This window comes from Mustela nigripes, chromosome 3 (genome assembly GCF_022355385.1).
Source record: "Mustela nigripes isolate SB6536 chromosome 3, MUSNIG.SB6536, whole genome shotgun sequence".
NCBI lineage: Eukaryota > Metazoa > Chordata > Mammalia > Carnivora > Mustelidae > Mustela > Mustela nigripes.
Genome location: NC_081559.1, coordinates 153,981,505 through 153,997,492, shown reverse-complemented (window position 1 = coordinate 153,997,492; position 15,988 = coordinate 153,981,505). Strand labels below are relative to the sequence as shown.

Sequence of the window (15,988 nt, the reverse complement as noted above, 5' to 3'; positions counted from 1 at the left end):
ACTTCTCAATCTCATATTGTACATTAGTCAAATCTTTGCACCCTTTCCACAGCCAAAAATAAAGAGCTGATTTGACACCTTGCAGGTCTGTAGGCAGGCCTGATTGTTTTGGCCTCTGGTATGATTCAATTACATTTGTCTAGTGCAACAGTTGGTTATGTAAAGCTGTGGATATATTTGATGGAGTCGATGGGCAATGGCTTAAAACTGGGAAATGAGAAAATGATTTTTACAGAACCCTACCATCTAGCTAGCCCGTTAAGGGCATAAGTCCACATGACTCAGGAAATGACTTAGGAAAAAGAAAAGCCAGATCATCTGTTTCATCCTGGATTTTTCTTTGCAAAGTCTACATTGACATAATTGCCGTGTGAATTACCTTCACTATACTGCTGTGTGTTTCACTATTGTGCTGTGTTTCACCAGCAAAACAATTGTTAGCCCTTAGATGTGTATATGTGTAAAATCCATCCCCTTCCTCTTTTCTTTTGAAAGCTTTTGAACATGGACTCCCTATGTGCATATTAACCTATAGCCTTGTAGCAAACCGCCTCAACGTGTCTGAATTATTCTAGGCAGATTTCTGGTAGTGGTATTCGTCCTTTAGCTACTGAAGTCTGGTTTCCTAATCATTTCTGGATTTACTAGTTTGATAGAAAAGTTGTAGTGATGCAGTAGTAGTTTAAAAAATATTCCCAGACAACGCAAGTTAAAGAAAAAAAAAAAAAACAAAAAACTCAAACTCACCCTTTGTTTTCCTAAATGAATTTCAGAAAGCTGCTCGTTTTTAGGCAGCCAGGAGAACTGCCCAATAATTGCGATGAGAGTCACGCCCCTTCTCTAGAATTGTGTTTAACGGCGGTCAGTGGCCAAGGTCCTGCGCTAACAGGGAAATGTTCTCTTGTCCGGTGCGGCCTTCCTGGCACACAGAGGAGGCGGTCAACGAGGTGAAGCGCCAGGCGATGACCGAGCTGCAGAAGGCGGTGTCGGAGGCCGAGCGGAAAGCCCATGACATGATCACGACCGAGCGCGCCAAAATGGAGCGCACGGTGGCGGAGGCCAAGCGGCAGGCGGCGGAGGACGCGCTGGCCGTCATCAATCAGCAGGAGGATTCGAGCGAGGTGAGGTGCTGGTGGGAGCTTGCGTGGCAAGCAGATCGTTTCCGTAACGCGGGTTCTCGGTTTGGAGTCCAGGAGGTCCCCAATAAAAGTGGGTATTGGATTGTAGACAAACCCATCTCTGGGGTGGGGGTGGAAATTTGAATAATTTGGGAGGAATCCTGGCACTTGTGGAATCCATGAAGACCTTGAGCAGATGTCTTTATTAATGACCCAAAAGGACAACTCTGCCAAGAAGGGTTTTTAACGTCTTTGGTGGATAACAGATGAAAGGGAAATGCTCACAACTTCCTCGCACTGTTTAGGGCTCCGGACTCGGCTGTGTGCACGTGCCTCTGTCAGCGTCTGTGTGTGGTTTTCTGTAGAAGGGGTTCCATAGGGACGCCCTGTGCAGACATGCTCTCCAAAGTCCTACTGTGGGGCTGGCATCGCAGCCACTCCCTTCATTATGGAGCCTAAATTCCAGTAGGAAAACGGCGTCTGCATCAGTTCAACCTTTCTAAGAGATCCACCGCACAATCTGTTTTTCCATGTTATTTTATAATAACCATTATGCCCGTCATTTCATAGATCACATCGCCACTGGAGGTAATATTATTTGGTATTACCTGAGTATATTAAAATACATACCCATAACCCAAATGGCTCAAGGATCTAGGAAGTAACTAAAACACGGTACTTACCAGAATGCTTTTTAAAATAGAGCCTGGAAAGTCAGAACAACGTGGTAATACTTTGCATGAATTAATTAATGTGGCCCCACAGTCACCCCCCACCCCAGGGTAACTTCAGATAAAGGACTATAGTTAGCTAGTCTCACCAAGCTGAACTAGCAAAAGCGTCCACTGGCCTACTACAATACATATCTATAATTTGTGAGGGAGAGTAAGAATTTAATTTGTACCAGGCTTCTCTGTAGATGAAAGACCCTGCGGGAATCACTCAATGCCCAGAGTTTCTATTTAATGTGTAGCAGATGAATAACAAGGGGACAAAAGGAATTGATTTTCAACATTTGAAAGTTTCTCAGGAAAAGAGGGACAAAGGGAAGTTTATCTACTCTTTAACTGCTGACTTTTCCATTGTTGAATTAAGCTAGACATAAATTCGATTTTATTGGCATCTTGTGGCTAAAATATTTAAGGACCTTGTTTTGTGTTTTGTTGTTGTTGCTGTTGTTGTTGTTGTTTTAATTTCTATTAACATCCTTTGGAGAGAATTTGTCCTACTCCATTTAAGTTAGTAATACCATGAAACACAGTAGTTGCCTTCACTAAAAACATCACTTACACAAGAACACTTTGGGGCTGTTCTGTATGGTGTGGATATTTTGTAGTGGCCACTACAAAATATCCACCAAATGAATGTTTAGGAAGAGATTGAAAAACTAAGTCTTTGTATCTGGGAAATAGCATGCTGTATTCCTTCAGGAGCTAAATGCTTTGTATCTTTATTCCTGACATCCATCCAGAAAAATCCAAGATCTTGACACTAGGACTTAGCGCTATTGAAGTGAGGATCATTACAGTCATTTTTGGATGCAGATCATCTGAGAGGCAACTTAAGTCTGATTTCTTTAAACTGCATTACCTCTTGTAAGACTTAGAGTCAGTGTGGGGGACTTGATCCCGCCAATAATTGAGTTCCTTTTCTTCAAAAGCAATGTAAACATTTTCCTGAGGCTAGGAGAGCAAAAGGTAGAAGAGATTTCATTGGAATGAAGCTGAGACTCCTCCAGACTTGGACATAAGTCCACACACAAATATACTATAAAAGTGGTTTGACCAAGGACTTGATGGAGAAGTTAATCCACTAGCCCTAAATTAATGTTGGACTTCTTCTGAGGAATGACAGGGTCTGGGAATAGTCAGAGTGCCTGGTGGTAGTAAGTTTAGTCAGCTCTATCTTATGCCCAAATTTATAGGTAAATGCTTTTTTATTTTCCCCTACAGGGATTCTTTACTTTTAACTTAGAAGTGAGGGCAAAACTTTGAATCCAACATATTATTTTTTTTTAGTCTATTTTTTCCTCTCATTGTGGAATAATATGCCTTTTCATAGAAATGACCTGATAAAAGTCACCCCAGCAGTGATGCTTGTAAGTCACCTCAGGTCCACAAAGCTCCATAGGCCCCTCTGGGACAGAAGCAGAACAACTTTGATTTCCTTGAACTAGGGTCTAACTCCTTATTCCAGCCTTCCCCATGGTTGGCCCCAGGGTGGGCATCTCTTAGGCCAGGACTGCTTGGCCCAGCAGAGAAGAGAGCCCAGGAACTTCTCAGGACTCTCTTCTGTTCCAGGGGTTTTCTTGAATTTTAGCTGCTCAACCCCCAGATAAGACCCACCTGTGCTATAGAAATTTGACAAATTGTTCTTTGTTCTTTAGAAAAAATACATAGGCAGTCTCACTGCCATAGGAATTGGTTGAAAAAAAAATTCCCATTAAATGTAGGAATCATTGATTTAAAAACTGTACTATGAAATTAATGGGCATTCCTCAAAAAAAAAAAAAAGAAAAAAAAAAGTCATGTTTGTGACCTGCCCAGGGCAGTTTGTGATTCAATACTACAACTCTACATTACTCATACCCACATATTCATTTATTCTTTCAACAGCAAAGTTTTGAGCTTTATTCTGTGTCGGGGAGGTTGCTAGACACTGAGGGTACCTGTGCTCTTATGTAGGATACAGTGCATAGAGGAGGCACATCACTAAATTATAAGAGTCAGGAACTGGTCAGGAACTGGTCAGCAGCTGCGCTCCTTTCCCTCCAGCCTCACCGCTTCAGCCCTGCTTTCTTGGGAAAGGAGCACGTCAGTACCTCCGTGCAGGAGGAAGAGAAAAGATGGAGAAAGAAGCCGTGTCAGGCTTTGAGAGCAGGAGGGCTATGTGGCTCGTGAAGGTTTGGGACGGCTCATTCAGGCTGCAGAGTGGAGAGAGATTAGAGGAAACGAAAAGGAGGGACCAATCTGTTTCAGGAGACAGATGGGGATGAAGATGGTTGGAGGCACTGGGGTTGGAGGAAATTGTATCCATTGTAACCGTTGGCTGGGAACCCGTGAGATAAAATGGACAGGATATTAGGACACGGGGGCTATCACGGAAGAGGAGGGTGTCCAGTCAGAGGGGTTGGAGACACACATGTCAGGTGATCCTATTTGAACAGTCTTCAGAATCTCACTGGCTTTGATCTGCCCAGGGTGTGTGTTTTTCCTCTGGGGGAGAAAGTTGGTAGAACAGGTAACCTTCATTTTTTGGGTGCATAAACAACACAGGTTAAAACACTGTAAGAAGCTCAGTCAGTGACTGAATCCAACTAGACAGTTCCCCTCTGTGAACCTAAAAAGTAAATAGCACAAAGTCTTAAATAGTTTGTACTGTTCAATGTGAAAATCAGGTTAGTAGACTACAAAGGCAGGGTACAGGGTGACCATACCTCCCAGTTTGAATGACGCAGTCCTGGTTTACTCCTGTTGTCCCTTGTATTAACAGAGTGGTCCCCTTTATTCTGGAGAGTTCTGGTTTGTACGATGAGTTATAAAGCCACACCATTTACAGGGCCACGCTCAGGAGATTTGATGGCCATCTTTTGCTAGCAAAGCTCCCAGGCAGTTGCATGGGGTAGAAGGAATTTAAGAGGAGGACCTGAATCCTGGTTCCCTCTCAGTTACCCTGTCCGGTGTCCTGGGGTGAATTCTTTCCCTTCTGTGAGCCTTTATTTCTTCTGAAGGAATGAGATGTTATTTGCTTACCTCATAGGGGTGTTTCAAAGTTTTTTTGTCTGTTTGTTTTTTGTTGAAGTAGAGCTGACACACAGTGTTCTGAGGATTTTTTTTGACACTGCATTTTAATTCAGAGTGTTTTGAGGGCTGTAATGCAAGACTTCATTATCTGCTCCTATTTACCACAGTCCTGCATCTCCAGATACACTGTATTTCTGACTGAACCCGGTCTTTTTCTCCCTTACTTTGAAGCCCCCTCCCATTCTAGACATGTACCCATCTCTCACTTAGATCATACCTGATCTCATCTGAATATTCAAAAAGGCATATGTAGGGAATATAAATGTACAAAATACTATGTTTCCCTCTGTTAGGGACTTCAGGACAGAGTCTGAGTTTCTGCATCTGAAGACCAGATCTTTCGATCTGGTAGTTTCTTCTGAGCAGTTTGTGTTAGGGGCCGGCACCCAGGATTATTTCTGGGATTTCTGAATTTAACCTTCCTCTTTCTACCTGTTTTTACACATGGAAAATGGACCTACTAATGCCCATTCCGCTTAGGAAAACCAGTGGTTCTGAAAAGTAGGCAGTGGAAAAATTCCAGGAGGAGACTGGAGTTGAAAACCTTGAACTGCAGAGAAGAGCAAGAGGAATGTGTAGAGTCCAGAACGAATAGACACAAGTGTCATCTGTTGTGGGGGCCATGTGGTTTATCATCTAGACAGGGACTCGTCGCAGAGGAAAAGGGGGTGCTCTCGCCAGGACCGGCCAGTCCCGTACAGCAGGCTGCCCCCGGCACACAGAAATTCATGCCCAGCATGGTTGGTGGGGGTGGCAGGAAGTTTGTGTGGCCTGAGGCAAGACCAACAGACCTCCGGTGAATGTTTAACTCTGCCAGGCATGGTAAACTCTTCCTGGGAGCCGAGATAGTGTAGACGGTGCTCTTGTCCTCGTTATGCAGCCCAGGAAAGCTGAGTTTCGGGCCGGTAGGCCTCTCTACTCAGAGTCTCAGCAGTAAGTGTGAGCTGGCCCTCAGCCCAGGCTGTCTGCCTCTGAGGCCACCTTCTTAATAGCCACATGGCAGTAGGGGAATTTTCTTTCTTTCTTTTTTTTTTTTTTTTCCCCTGGTTGTATATCAGTGTATCTACTTCCTCATTGGACTTCCTTCAGATTATTCCTAACTAGTTCTCTAACTTGGGTTCATAGACTAGTCATTGTTATTCTGGTAGAATGATGCTGGACTTGGGACAGACATCTAAGCAATATGATACTTTCTGGGGGCTCCTGGGTGGCTCAGTCAGTTAAGTGTCTGCCTTAGGCTCAGGTCATGGTCCCAAGGTCCTGGGATCAATTGGGACCCCTACATCATCGTGCTCCCTGCTCAGCAGGAAGTCTGCTGCTCCCTCCCCTTGCTCATGCTCTCTTCTCTCAAATAAAACCTTTAAAAAATGTATGGTATTTTCTGTGCTTTCTCTCCTTCTCTCTCTTACAGTGTATTAATGTATAAACCTAGAATATACTGCCAGCATTAGCGTAAATTTAAAAAAAAGAAAAAAGGAATTTGCCAAATCTGTTCATCTTAGTTTTTTTATTTTTTCATGTTCATATTTGGTTCTCATCCTTGTATAGTTTTTCCCAATGAACATTGTCAGATTGGGCCTGTTTCCCAAGAACCTGCTGTAACTCTTCTTTGATACCCATAACCAGTACTAGCTTAGGGATCAAAGTCAATGACTGCAAATGGGCAGAAAACAAAGAGTAAATAATTGTAGTATTAATAGTTCTGAGGTTTAAGCCACCAAATTGGTATCAGTCTCCCTCTGCCCCCCCGCCGCCCAGATTAAAACGGCCTTTATTTATTATTCCTGTAGAGGTGTAGAACTGCACAGTTTCCATTGAAGTTGGACAATTTTATTGCATTTAAAGAGAAACCCTGATCAAATCTTTAAGCTTTATATTTCCAGAACCTGCTAAGCCTGACAGTGTGAGCATGTTTCATCTGGGGGGGGGTTTCATCTTCTTTACTCCTTCTTTAATTAATGGAACCACTCCCAGTGGACTCTGTGCCATATGTCCCAAACCACAGAAACCTGACCTCAGTGGAGACTTTAGAATCAGTTACCACACAGTTATAGCCCAGGAACCTCGCATCATGGTTTCTATAAGGCCCCCATGATCCTGTCAGACCCCCTGATCCCCAGAACAATTTGTAGCTCTCAGAGCATAAGCTGTTGTGATTCTGTGTTACAATAAGATTTTTTGTTGTTTTCATATTAAACGGCCAGCTGTCTGCATCCATAGATGTTCACGGTATAGTCGATGGAGCACTGAACCTGGAATGGTCTAGAGTGGCTCACCTCTTGGAGCTTTGGGTTTCATATCTGTAAAACCAGGGTAATGTTTCTGTGTCTCAGTCTGTAAGGTTGTTGAGACACGCAGATGAGTAGAAGTATTTTATAACCTTCCAAGTGAACAGGGTGTATAAGAGAGAGAAATAGAAAACCAGTTAAGAAGCTATTCTACCAGGAAGGCCAGGGAAGGAACTTGCATAGTAACTATGAGCTTGGAAAGCTGGGAAGAGAGACCATGGAGCCAAGATCTGTGAGGATTGTCCCTGAGTCATTGCAGAGGGCAAAGAAAGAGGAGCTTCTAGTAAGATGACAAAAATCTTGAACTTGACTATTGCCAGTGACTGAAGCAGACGACACCACAGAGGCAGGTTTAGGAAATACTGACTTGGGGGACAGGAGCATCATGATGGATGGAATTCCACAATGTAGCTCAGAAAGGAAATAAAGGCTGGAGAAACAGGTTGGCGTGTCATTTTGTTGCAGCTGGTACTTGAAACCATGAGGAGGGCTGACAAGAGAGTGGGAGGAAGGAAAAGATTTTCTTTTCTTTAGGCCAGCTTCCCCCTCCTGCCACATTTATTTATTTATTTGTTTGTTTATTATTTTCAAAGACTCGTTGTTGTTGTTGTTTTAAAGATTTTATTTGTCAGAGCGCAAGCAGGGGAGCGGCAGACAAGAGGGAGAAGCAGGCTCCCCGCTGAGTAGGGAGCTGGATGTGGAACCCCATCCCAGGACCCTGGGATTGTGACCCGAGCCAAAGGCAGCCGCTTAACTGACTGAGCCACCCAGGCACCCCCTCCTGCCAAATATTTAGCGGGAAATGAATAAACAGAAAAAAGAGGTTACAGTGTAACAACAGAATTTGAGTATCTCAACACAAAAGTTAAGAGGGAATTTGAACAGGGGGAACTCAGAAAGGAGGAATGGGGAAATGGTCAATACTGGCAAGTCTTTCAAAGGTCTGAGAACAGAGAAGGTACAGAAAAAGTAGTCACTGATGGAAGTAAGTTGATTTTTTTTTTTAAGATTTTATTTATTCATTTGACAGAGAGATCACTAGTAGGCAGAGAGGCAGGCAGAGAGAGAGGAGGAAGCAGGCTCCCTGCTGAGCAGAGAGCCCGATGATGATGATGATGATGATGATGATGATGATGATGATGATATGATGATGATGATGATGATGGGTGGGGCTCAATCCCAGGACCCTGATCATGACCTGGGCTGAAGGCAGAGGCTTAACCCTCTGAGCCACCCAGGCGCCCCCTGATACTTTTTGCTATGCAGCTGTCAGTGCCTGTGGGGAGAGGCAGGAGGCCACAGGCTTTCTAATTCTAAAGATCGCACCCGCAAGGATTGAGATTGTCATTTTCTTCCAGCCAGTGCCAAGGGTCATTACATTCTGCCATTTGATTCAGGACCTCCTGAACATCAGGACCTCCTGAACATCAGGCCCTGTGCTAGGCACTGACGTTTTCCTAAACAACTGTGCAATTACATCATCCTGGTTGTAGATACTGTCGCTTAAGGGGTTAAGTACCTCGCCCCCAGTTCTGAGGCCACTAAGCGATATAGACAGTTACATGGCACACCATGATACCTTGTCTTCAGTGCTCCAGCTTCTTGCACCAACTTATGTCCGCTTTCAGGAGTGGAGTACCCTGCTAACATTATTCCCGCTGAAACAGGCTCTAGGAAGTAATCCAAAATGGCCAGAGTGTGGCACTTTGGGGAATGTGTTTGATTTGCATTCCAAAGGCCTGGGTGAATCAAACCTCAGCTGTGTATCCGCAAACTTTCGGCAGGTCATTTCCTGTAAGAGTTACTTATTCTTTGGGCCTCAGGTTCCCAGGCCGCAGAATGTATTCAAAAGTGGTTTTCAACTGTACGGTGCAATGCCAATGTACAAGGTGGATCTTCCTGTGGATTTAAGTCCATGTGTCGCAGAGCTCTTTACATTTGGGGAATTTTAATTGTAGTCATTCGACTTTCTTCTTTGAGCCTCATTTGTATGCAAGAGTTTTTCTGGAGAATTGTAGGTGAGTACAGACCTGGAGAAACAAGGTAATCAGGAGAAAGTGTTTTGGTTTCTGGAAAAAGAATTTCCAACTGTGAGAACCAGAAAGGATATATTTTTTTCCAGGTAGGGCTAGGAAAGACCATTCTCAGCACCATCTAAACTAGGAAGGAGACAATTTTGTTCTCAGGGATGAAGAGAAATACTGGGATGAAACAAAGTAGCAATCATCTTTGACACCCAGCTTGGGCATTTCAGAGCTTCAGTTCCTTGTTTCCCCTTCTGTCCGTAGTATTAGCACATTTAGTGAAAGGGAGGGATTCATTCAGCCTCATGCTCTTCATCTGAGTCACAGCCTTAACTTTGGTCAATGGCTGACTCCCATTTTTCAGATCAGGGGAAAAATATTCTTTATGCCAGAAAGGGAATAATAATATCACAAATAAGGGAAAACTATAAAGTGCCATGGATTTGGGGAATGAAATTTGTTATGAAATAGTATTTTTTTTTAAGATTCTTATTTATTTATTTGACAGAGAGAGAGATCTCAAGTAGGCAGAGAGGCAGGCAGAGAGAGAGAGAGGAGGAAGCAGGCTCCCCACTGAGCGGAGAGCCTGATGCGGGGCTCGATCCCAGGACCCTGGGACCACGACCCGAGCCGAAGGCAGAGACTTTAACCCACTGAGCCACCCAGGCGCCCCTGAAATAGTGTTCTTGAGCCTTCTACATGTCACAGCAGTTCAGTTGCTGGCATCGTTCTTTACAGGTCTGAGAGGGAAATTCAGTTCTATGATGGATGGGAGAAAGGGAAAGGAAGGAATCGAGAGTGGGAAGGAAGGAAGGAAGGAAAGAAAGAGGGAGGGAGGGAAAGGAAAGAAAAAAAGAAAAGAAAGAAGAAAGAAACAACTATGAGGAAATAATAGCCTGACTATAAAAAAGCATAAATTGAAAAATGTAAAACTAGATTAAACCATTGACGTCCCCCTGGGTATTATACACAATCTGCACTTTCCACCTTTGTGCACAGCAGAAACCTTAGAAATTTCAAATGATCCAAATTAGGTTACTCACAAGATTCTCCACATTCCTCTGTCCCCGGAAGTGTGACGGTTGAGTGGCCCAGTGCCCCTGGTCAGGCATCAGTTTTGCAAGTAAGGATGAGCCAACAGGAAATTCAGGAGAGCCACACTGGAGAAATGTATTAATAGAAATTGCTTTGTCTGTTTTCTAATGAGCTTTTTAAAAAGGAATACGCACTTTGGAGTTTTTTTTGTAAATGGAATACTTGCGCCAAATTCCCCTGCACATTCATTGCAATGCCATGTTAAGAGCAATAAAGACATGTAGCTTCCTCCCCTGCCCGCACTCGCTCATTTGAATTGCTCTTTGTTGTACGTTCCTACAGCCCAAGGTTGTTTTTGTCCCGGGAGTGGGTGGTCAGTGAATGGAATCGAACAACTTTGGGGAATGGGAATAGAGGTGAAACTAGCCAGAGCTCTTGAATCCTGGGTCAGAACCCAGTGACGCTAGGCAAGAAAGCTCAATTCCCAGCAGCTTCATGATCCGAAACATCTGTTTCTATATTTGGCATCATTCCACTTTTTTATTTATAAAATTGTTCCCATCTTTGAAAACACTTTAAAAAATAAAGAAGGTCCCATTCCGTCCCTTCTTTCCACTCCCCGGCACATGCATTTGTAATTACCTGGTTTAGTCTGTGTGTTGAATCAGCTTAAATTGAGAAGGTTGCCTACATCTGATTTCAATCTGCAGTGCTGGGCAGTTACCACCCTTGTGTCTGCCAAACTGTGCCTCTGCCAGAAAAAGGATAAGACTCACACCAGGCTATTTCCTAAAGAAGCCACTTGACTCAGATTAGATGTTTAATTTCCTTAAAATATTGTTCTGGATCCAGGTCTCTGTTCCCTAATTGGGATTTTCTGATATAATTGAGGAATTTTGCTTATTTGCTGAGTTTGTTCCAGGATCCAGCTGGCATTATTCTAAATGCCCGAACCTCAAGAAAGTAAACTTCACTGTGGGCACTGAGCATCATACCTCACTACTCTGAAGGCTGGGCCAGGCTCATGTCGTTCATGGCTTTTTTTAAGGACCATTATACACACAATGTGATTGAATTAATTTTGACGGAGAAGGGCTTCTAACTTATGGCAGAAGCCTCTGATCCTGAGGTACACAGCTCTTGAAATATTTTCCTGGATAAATTAAATCAAAGTAGAAAAAAAAAATTACTTTGCTTTAATTCCATTTGTAGTTATGACATTCACCTACAAACCAAGTTTCTAAATCTCCTCAGCTATGTTCACTTGAAACACCTCCCACTGACCATAGTTTGAGATCTTAAATTCCCGCCCCTGCCCCCCTTCAATGGGCCATAATTTCTGAATGGTAAAAAAAAAAATAAGAATGTCGAGCTGAGTTCTACATTTTAAACCAGAGTTCCGGAGTCTAGAGGCTCCCAGCACTTTAAAAGCCTGTAGGAGCCCCTTTGTGTGTTAGCAGGATTAGATTGTTAAAAATCCCTTTGTGTATTTTGGACATTGGTAAAACCATATGCACCAGGCTGACGGACTGCCATTCTGCTGGGGTGTTTTTAGTAGATTTAGGCCATACAACCAGCAAGCTGGAAGCAAAATCAACGCAGGCGACACAGTGGGGAGAGGGAGAATATCCACATATATCAGGGCCTTTAAAAAGGTAATTTAATCGTGACCCAACCACATACCAGCCAGCAGTGGGGTTACCATAGTATAGTCAGAAGTTTGTTTTGCAAGAAAAGCATCAAAACCAAAGAAGATAAAGAATAAAAAAGATGAATGGCACAATGCTAAGCTCCCTCGGCAGAGCGTTTCACACTGGGAATGGTTTTGTCAAAGGAACCACGGACATTTAAAGTTGGCTCCCGGAGGTCTCGCCATTTCCTGCAAGGGCCCCTGCCCGCTCTGTCCTTCCTTTGTCCCGGACGATCCCTCTCATCCATGTGCTTTTCTGTCTCTGGTGTGTCTGTGCTCTGATTCGTGATGTGTTTATCTCAAAGTTTAAATCTTAGAGGCAACCGCATTTCTGCTTTTCTCACTCAGCTCTGGTAAGGCAGCTCCAGGGATTGGCTGTGGGCTCACCAGTTGTTAGTTTCTTCTACTTTTCTTTTCTTTCTTTTTTTTTTTTAAGATTTTATTTTTTTTATTTGACAGAGATCACAAGTAGACAGAGCAGCAGGCAGAGAGAGAGGGAGAAGCAGGCTCCCTGCCGAGCAGAGAGCCCGATGTGGGACTCGATCCCAGGATCCTGGGATCGTGACCTGAGCCGAAGGCAGAGGCTTTAACCCATTGAGGCACCCAGGTGCCCCTCCTCTACTTTTCTAACAAAAGCTGCTGCCGCAGACCCCCAGCTGCTGGAATGCATTGTATGCAAAGAGAACCATTGCTCACTTGGTTTTAGTATTTGCATGTTTCCAAGTCAGATTACATAATCTCTAGGTAAGGTCTGATTTGAGTCATTTCACAGATATTAATTGAGCCCTACTACAGAGCAGGCACTTTTCGGGATGCTTTGAGTCAATCAGAGAAGAACCAAGGATCCTGTTCTCCAGGTTGCTGAAGGGAGGGGCTTGTTTTCAGCTTGTCCTCTTGTGTGTGTGTCAGGTTCACTGAGTGACGGGTGCAGTGGGAAGAACTCTCCTTGGTCTGTGATGGAGCGCACCTCTGTCTGCTGGATGGAGCAGTCCCCTATCTGCTGTTGGGGCTTCTTTGAATCTAATACACGGTTCTCATAGTTCCTTCGTGATTCCAGTTAGAAGTTCCTTCCCTCTAGATCCTGCCGGAGCGGTATATTTATGTCTCACCATGGTGATTTTCGTACTGGAAAGGGACAAAATGTAGATGTAGCGATTGTTGGTGCGGGTGAACTGAGAATGTCACTATGAAGAGAGCCAAATGGGAAGGGAAGGGGGATTTTGTAGTAAACCCAGAAATGAGCTTCAACCAGTTTGTTAGCTGGAATGACTTCTGTTTGATGTGCACACAAACACATGGCCCCGGAGGCTTCATTCTTACCATAAAGTCCTCGAGAGGGAGCTGGCAGTGCTGCCCAGTGTCTTGTGTCAGACCGTGACCCAGGCGAGGTGTTTGTTAATCGAGGGTTTCACTTTCTTCTGCCTTCTCCTGTAGAGTTGCTGGAACTGCGGCCGCAAAGCAAGCGAAACCTGCAGTGGCTGTAACACAGCCCGGTACTGTGGCTCATTTTGCCAGCACAAAGACTGGGAGAAGCACCACCACATCTGCGGACAGACCCTGCAGGCCCAGCAGCAGGGGGACACGCCCGCGGTCAGCTCCTCCGTCACGCCCAACAGCGGGGCCGGGAGCCCCATGGACACACCACCAGCAGCCACCCCGAGGTCGACCACCCCGGGGACCCCTTCTACCATAGAGACAACCCCTCGCTAGACCTGAACTCAGAACTGTCAGAGGAAAGACAACATAACCAACACGGAACCAATTCCTCGTCCTCAGATGCTCAAAGTTGTTTTTTTGTTTGTTTCTAGATGAACTATCCTATTTCAGTACTTCAGCCAGAGAGGACCTAACTGTATCTTGAGGTAGTAGTAAAACAGAGGGCCAGTAACGGGTCGTAATGACTTATTGTGGATAACAAAGATATCTTTTCCTTAGAGAACTGAAAAGAGAGCAGAGAATATAACATGAAATGATAGATTTGACCTCCTCCCTGTTATTTTCCAGTAGCTGGGATTTTAAACTAGGTGACCTCATTAACCGATGCTTTACCAAACAGCAAACCAAGAGATTGCTAATTGCTGTTGAAAGCAAAAATGCTAATATTAAAAGTCACAATGTTCTTTATATACAATAATGGAAAAAAAAAAAAAAAGAGGAAAACCCTCAAGGGCATGAGCATTGGCTACAGCGGTAGACATTTTAACAAGAAGATGAATGGCGTCCGTGGGTTGCTAACTGAACTTTGAAGACCCGCTACAAAACGCGCAGATGTGTAGCATATTGGAAGGAGACACAGATGTTCGTTTTTTTTTTTTTTTCCTGTTTCTGAAAAGAAATAATAATATCCAGGTCAACAGAATGAAAAATGAAAGATGATTTGCAGTGGGATGTATGAATACAGCAGCAAGAAAAAAAAATGCCATAGTACAAAAGGCTCCTTTTATATATATATATACATACATATATATATACACAAGCACACATGCACACCACACACACACACACACACACACACACACACAAACACACACACACACAAAGTAAGAGACTCAGCCTGCAGTTAATTAGCATTCTGGCAGCTTTGACATCAGCCAGCTGCCCTAAATAACCCTTCAACGTTTCTTCACTTTTGCAAGGTTCCACAGAGTAAGACATTGGGTCTATTCCAGCTCATTCATTTTTATATTGAAAAATAATTTTAAAAAAATGGTGGCTCCAGCTCCAGCCCCTTTCCAAATTTTTTCAACCCCACCCTGTTTGGATTTTTAATTAAAAACTAGTAGTTCTCTTGGTGTTAAAACACTTCTGTCCTGTGAGGTTTCCCAATGGTGTTTTTCTTGTAAATGTGTTGGACAAATGTGAAGATGCATTGTAGTTTAACCATATGCCCACATTTAGTCTCTTTATTCCTAGTTGGTGAGAAACCTGTATCTTTCTATGCTGCTTTTATATCTGTATGTATTAGTGATATTTCTCTAGTAGTTCGGAAAAAAAAAAAAAAAAAGGAAAAAAAAAGACTCTTTTTTTTTTGGTTGTCCTAAAGAAAAGAAAAAAAGGCTATCTTTCGGAGCTGCTATTTCTCTCTTATAGGATTTTTTTTCCTGAAAACCAGCATGCTTCACGGAATGCTAACATATTGGTGTTTTTGTAAGAGGGATGTACATAAATGTATTTTGCACTGTCATGATGACTCCCTAGGCATGCTTTTTTTTTTTTTTTGAGCAAACTTTTAAATATGCTAGAGCCATTTCACCAAGTTTAGCTGTAGCATAGAGTAGTAGTGGAATTTTCCTTTCCTTTTTTTTTTTTTTTTTGAAAAATCATTATTAGGGACTTTTTAAAAAAAATAAAATAACAAGATATCCTACTTAAAAAAAAAAAAAAAGACAGTGCATGCATATTGCTGTAAGGTTGTTTAAGTATTTCTAATTTTACAAAAAAAAAAAAAAAAAAGATAAATCATTAGAGCTCCAAATGCTGAGGTGTAGACTGACAGCTTTAACACTGCTGAATGCCAGGTTATACAGTATTCTTACAAAAAGGGAAGTCAGCCAAAGACTGATCTGATGGACCAAAATCGGAATTTTGAAAAGCACCAGTACTACTTTCCAAATGATCAGCAGGTTAAACATGTTCAGCAAGGTATAGTGTGAATCCATTAACCCTTCGTTGTCCAGGGTCCAGACCAGAACTACTTGTTAGTTTTGAAAACAGTAGCCCAGGATGTGGTTGTGTGCTTTAGAGAAGGTCAGCAGTGCTGCAGGCTGTGTAGACAACCAAAGTTTTTGAGGCTGGGAAGACACTTCTCCACATACATACACACAACAGGCATTTATTTAGAAATCTAAAGCAATCCATTAACTTTGTTTTGGTTTTTCTTTTCTTTTTTTTTCTTTCTTTCCTTATTCTTTTTTTTTTTTTTTTTAATGTCGCCCTTGGATACGATTTTAAATGGTTTTTAAGTAACTGCATAGAGGCAGTTCTAAATGGGTTCTCTTTAAGCCTCTCAAACCTGACATTTTTAGCATCC

General features: G+C 43.0%; 1 protein-coding gene across 1 annotated transcript in view; it reads left to right on the top strand.

Annotated features, from left to right (window-relative positions):
- The window catches only part of RUNX1T1 (RUNX1 partner transcriptional co-repressor 1), a 128,406-nt gene extending 113,083 nt beyond the window's left edge, over positions 1-15,323 (top strand). The window contains 2 exon segments of the mRNA XM_059394840.1: positions 931-1,121; positions 13,393-15,323. Coding sequence (XP_059250823.1) covers positions 931-1,121; positions 13,393-13,668 — 467 coding nt within the window. The 3' untranslated portion in view covers positions 13,669-15,323.
- Positions 15,324-15,988: the final 665 nt, after the last annotated feature.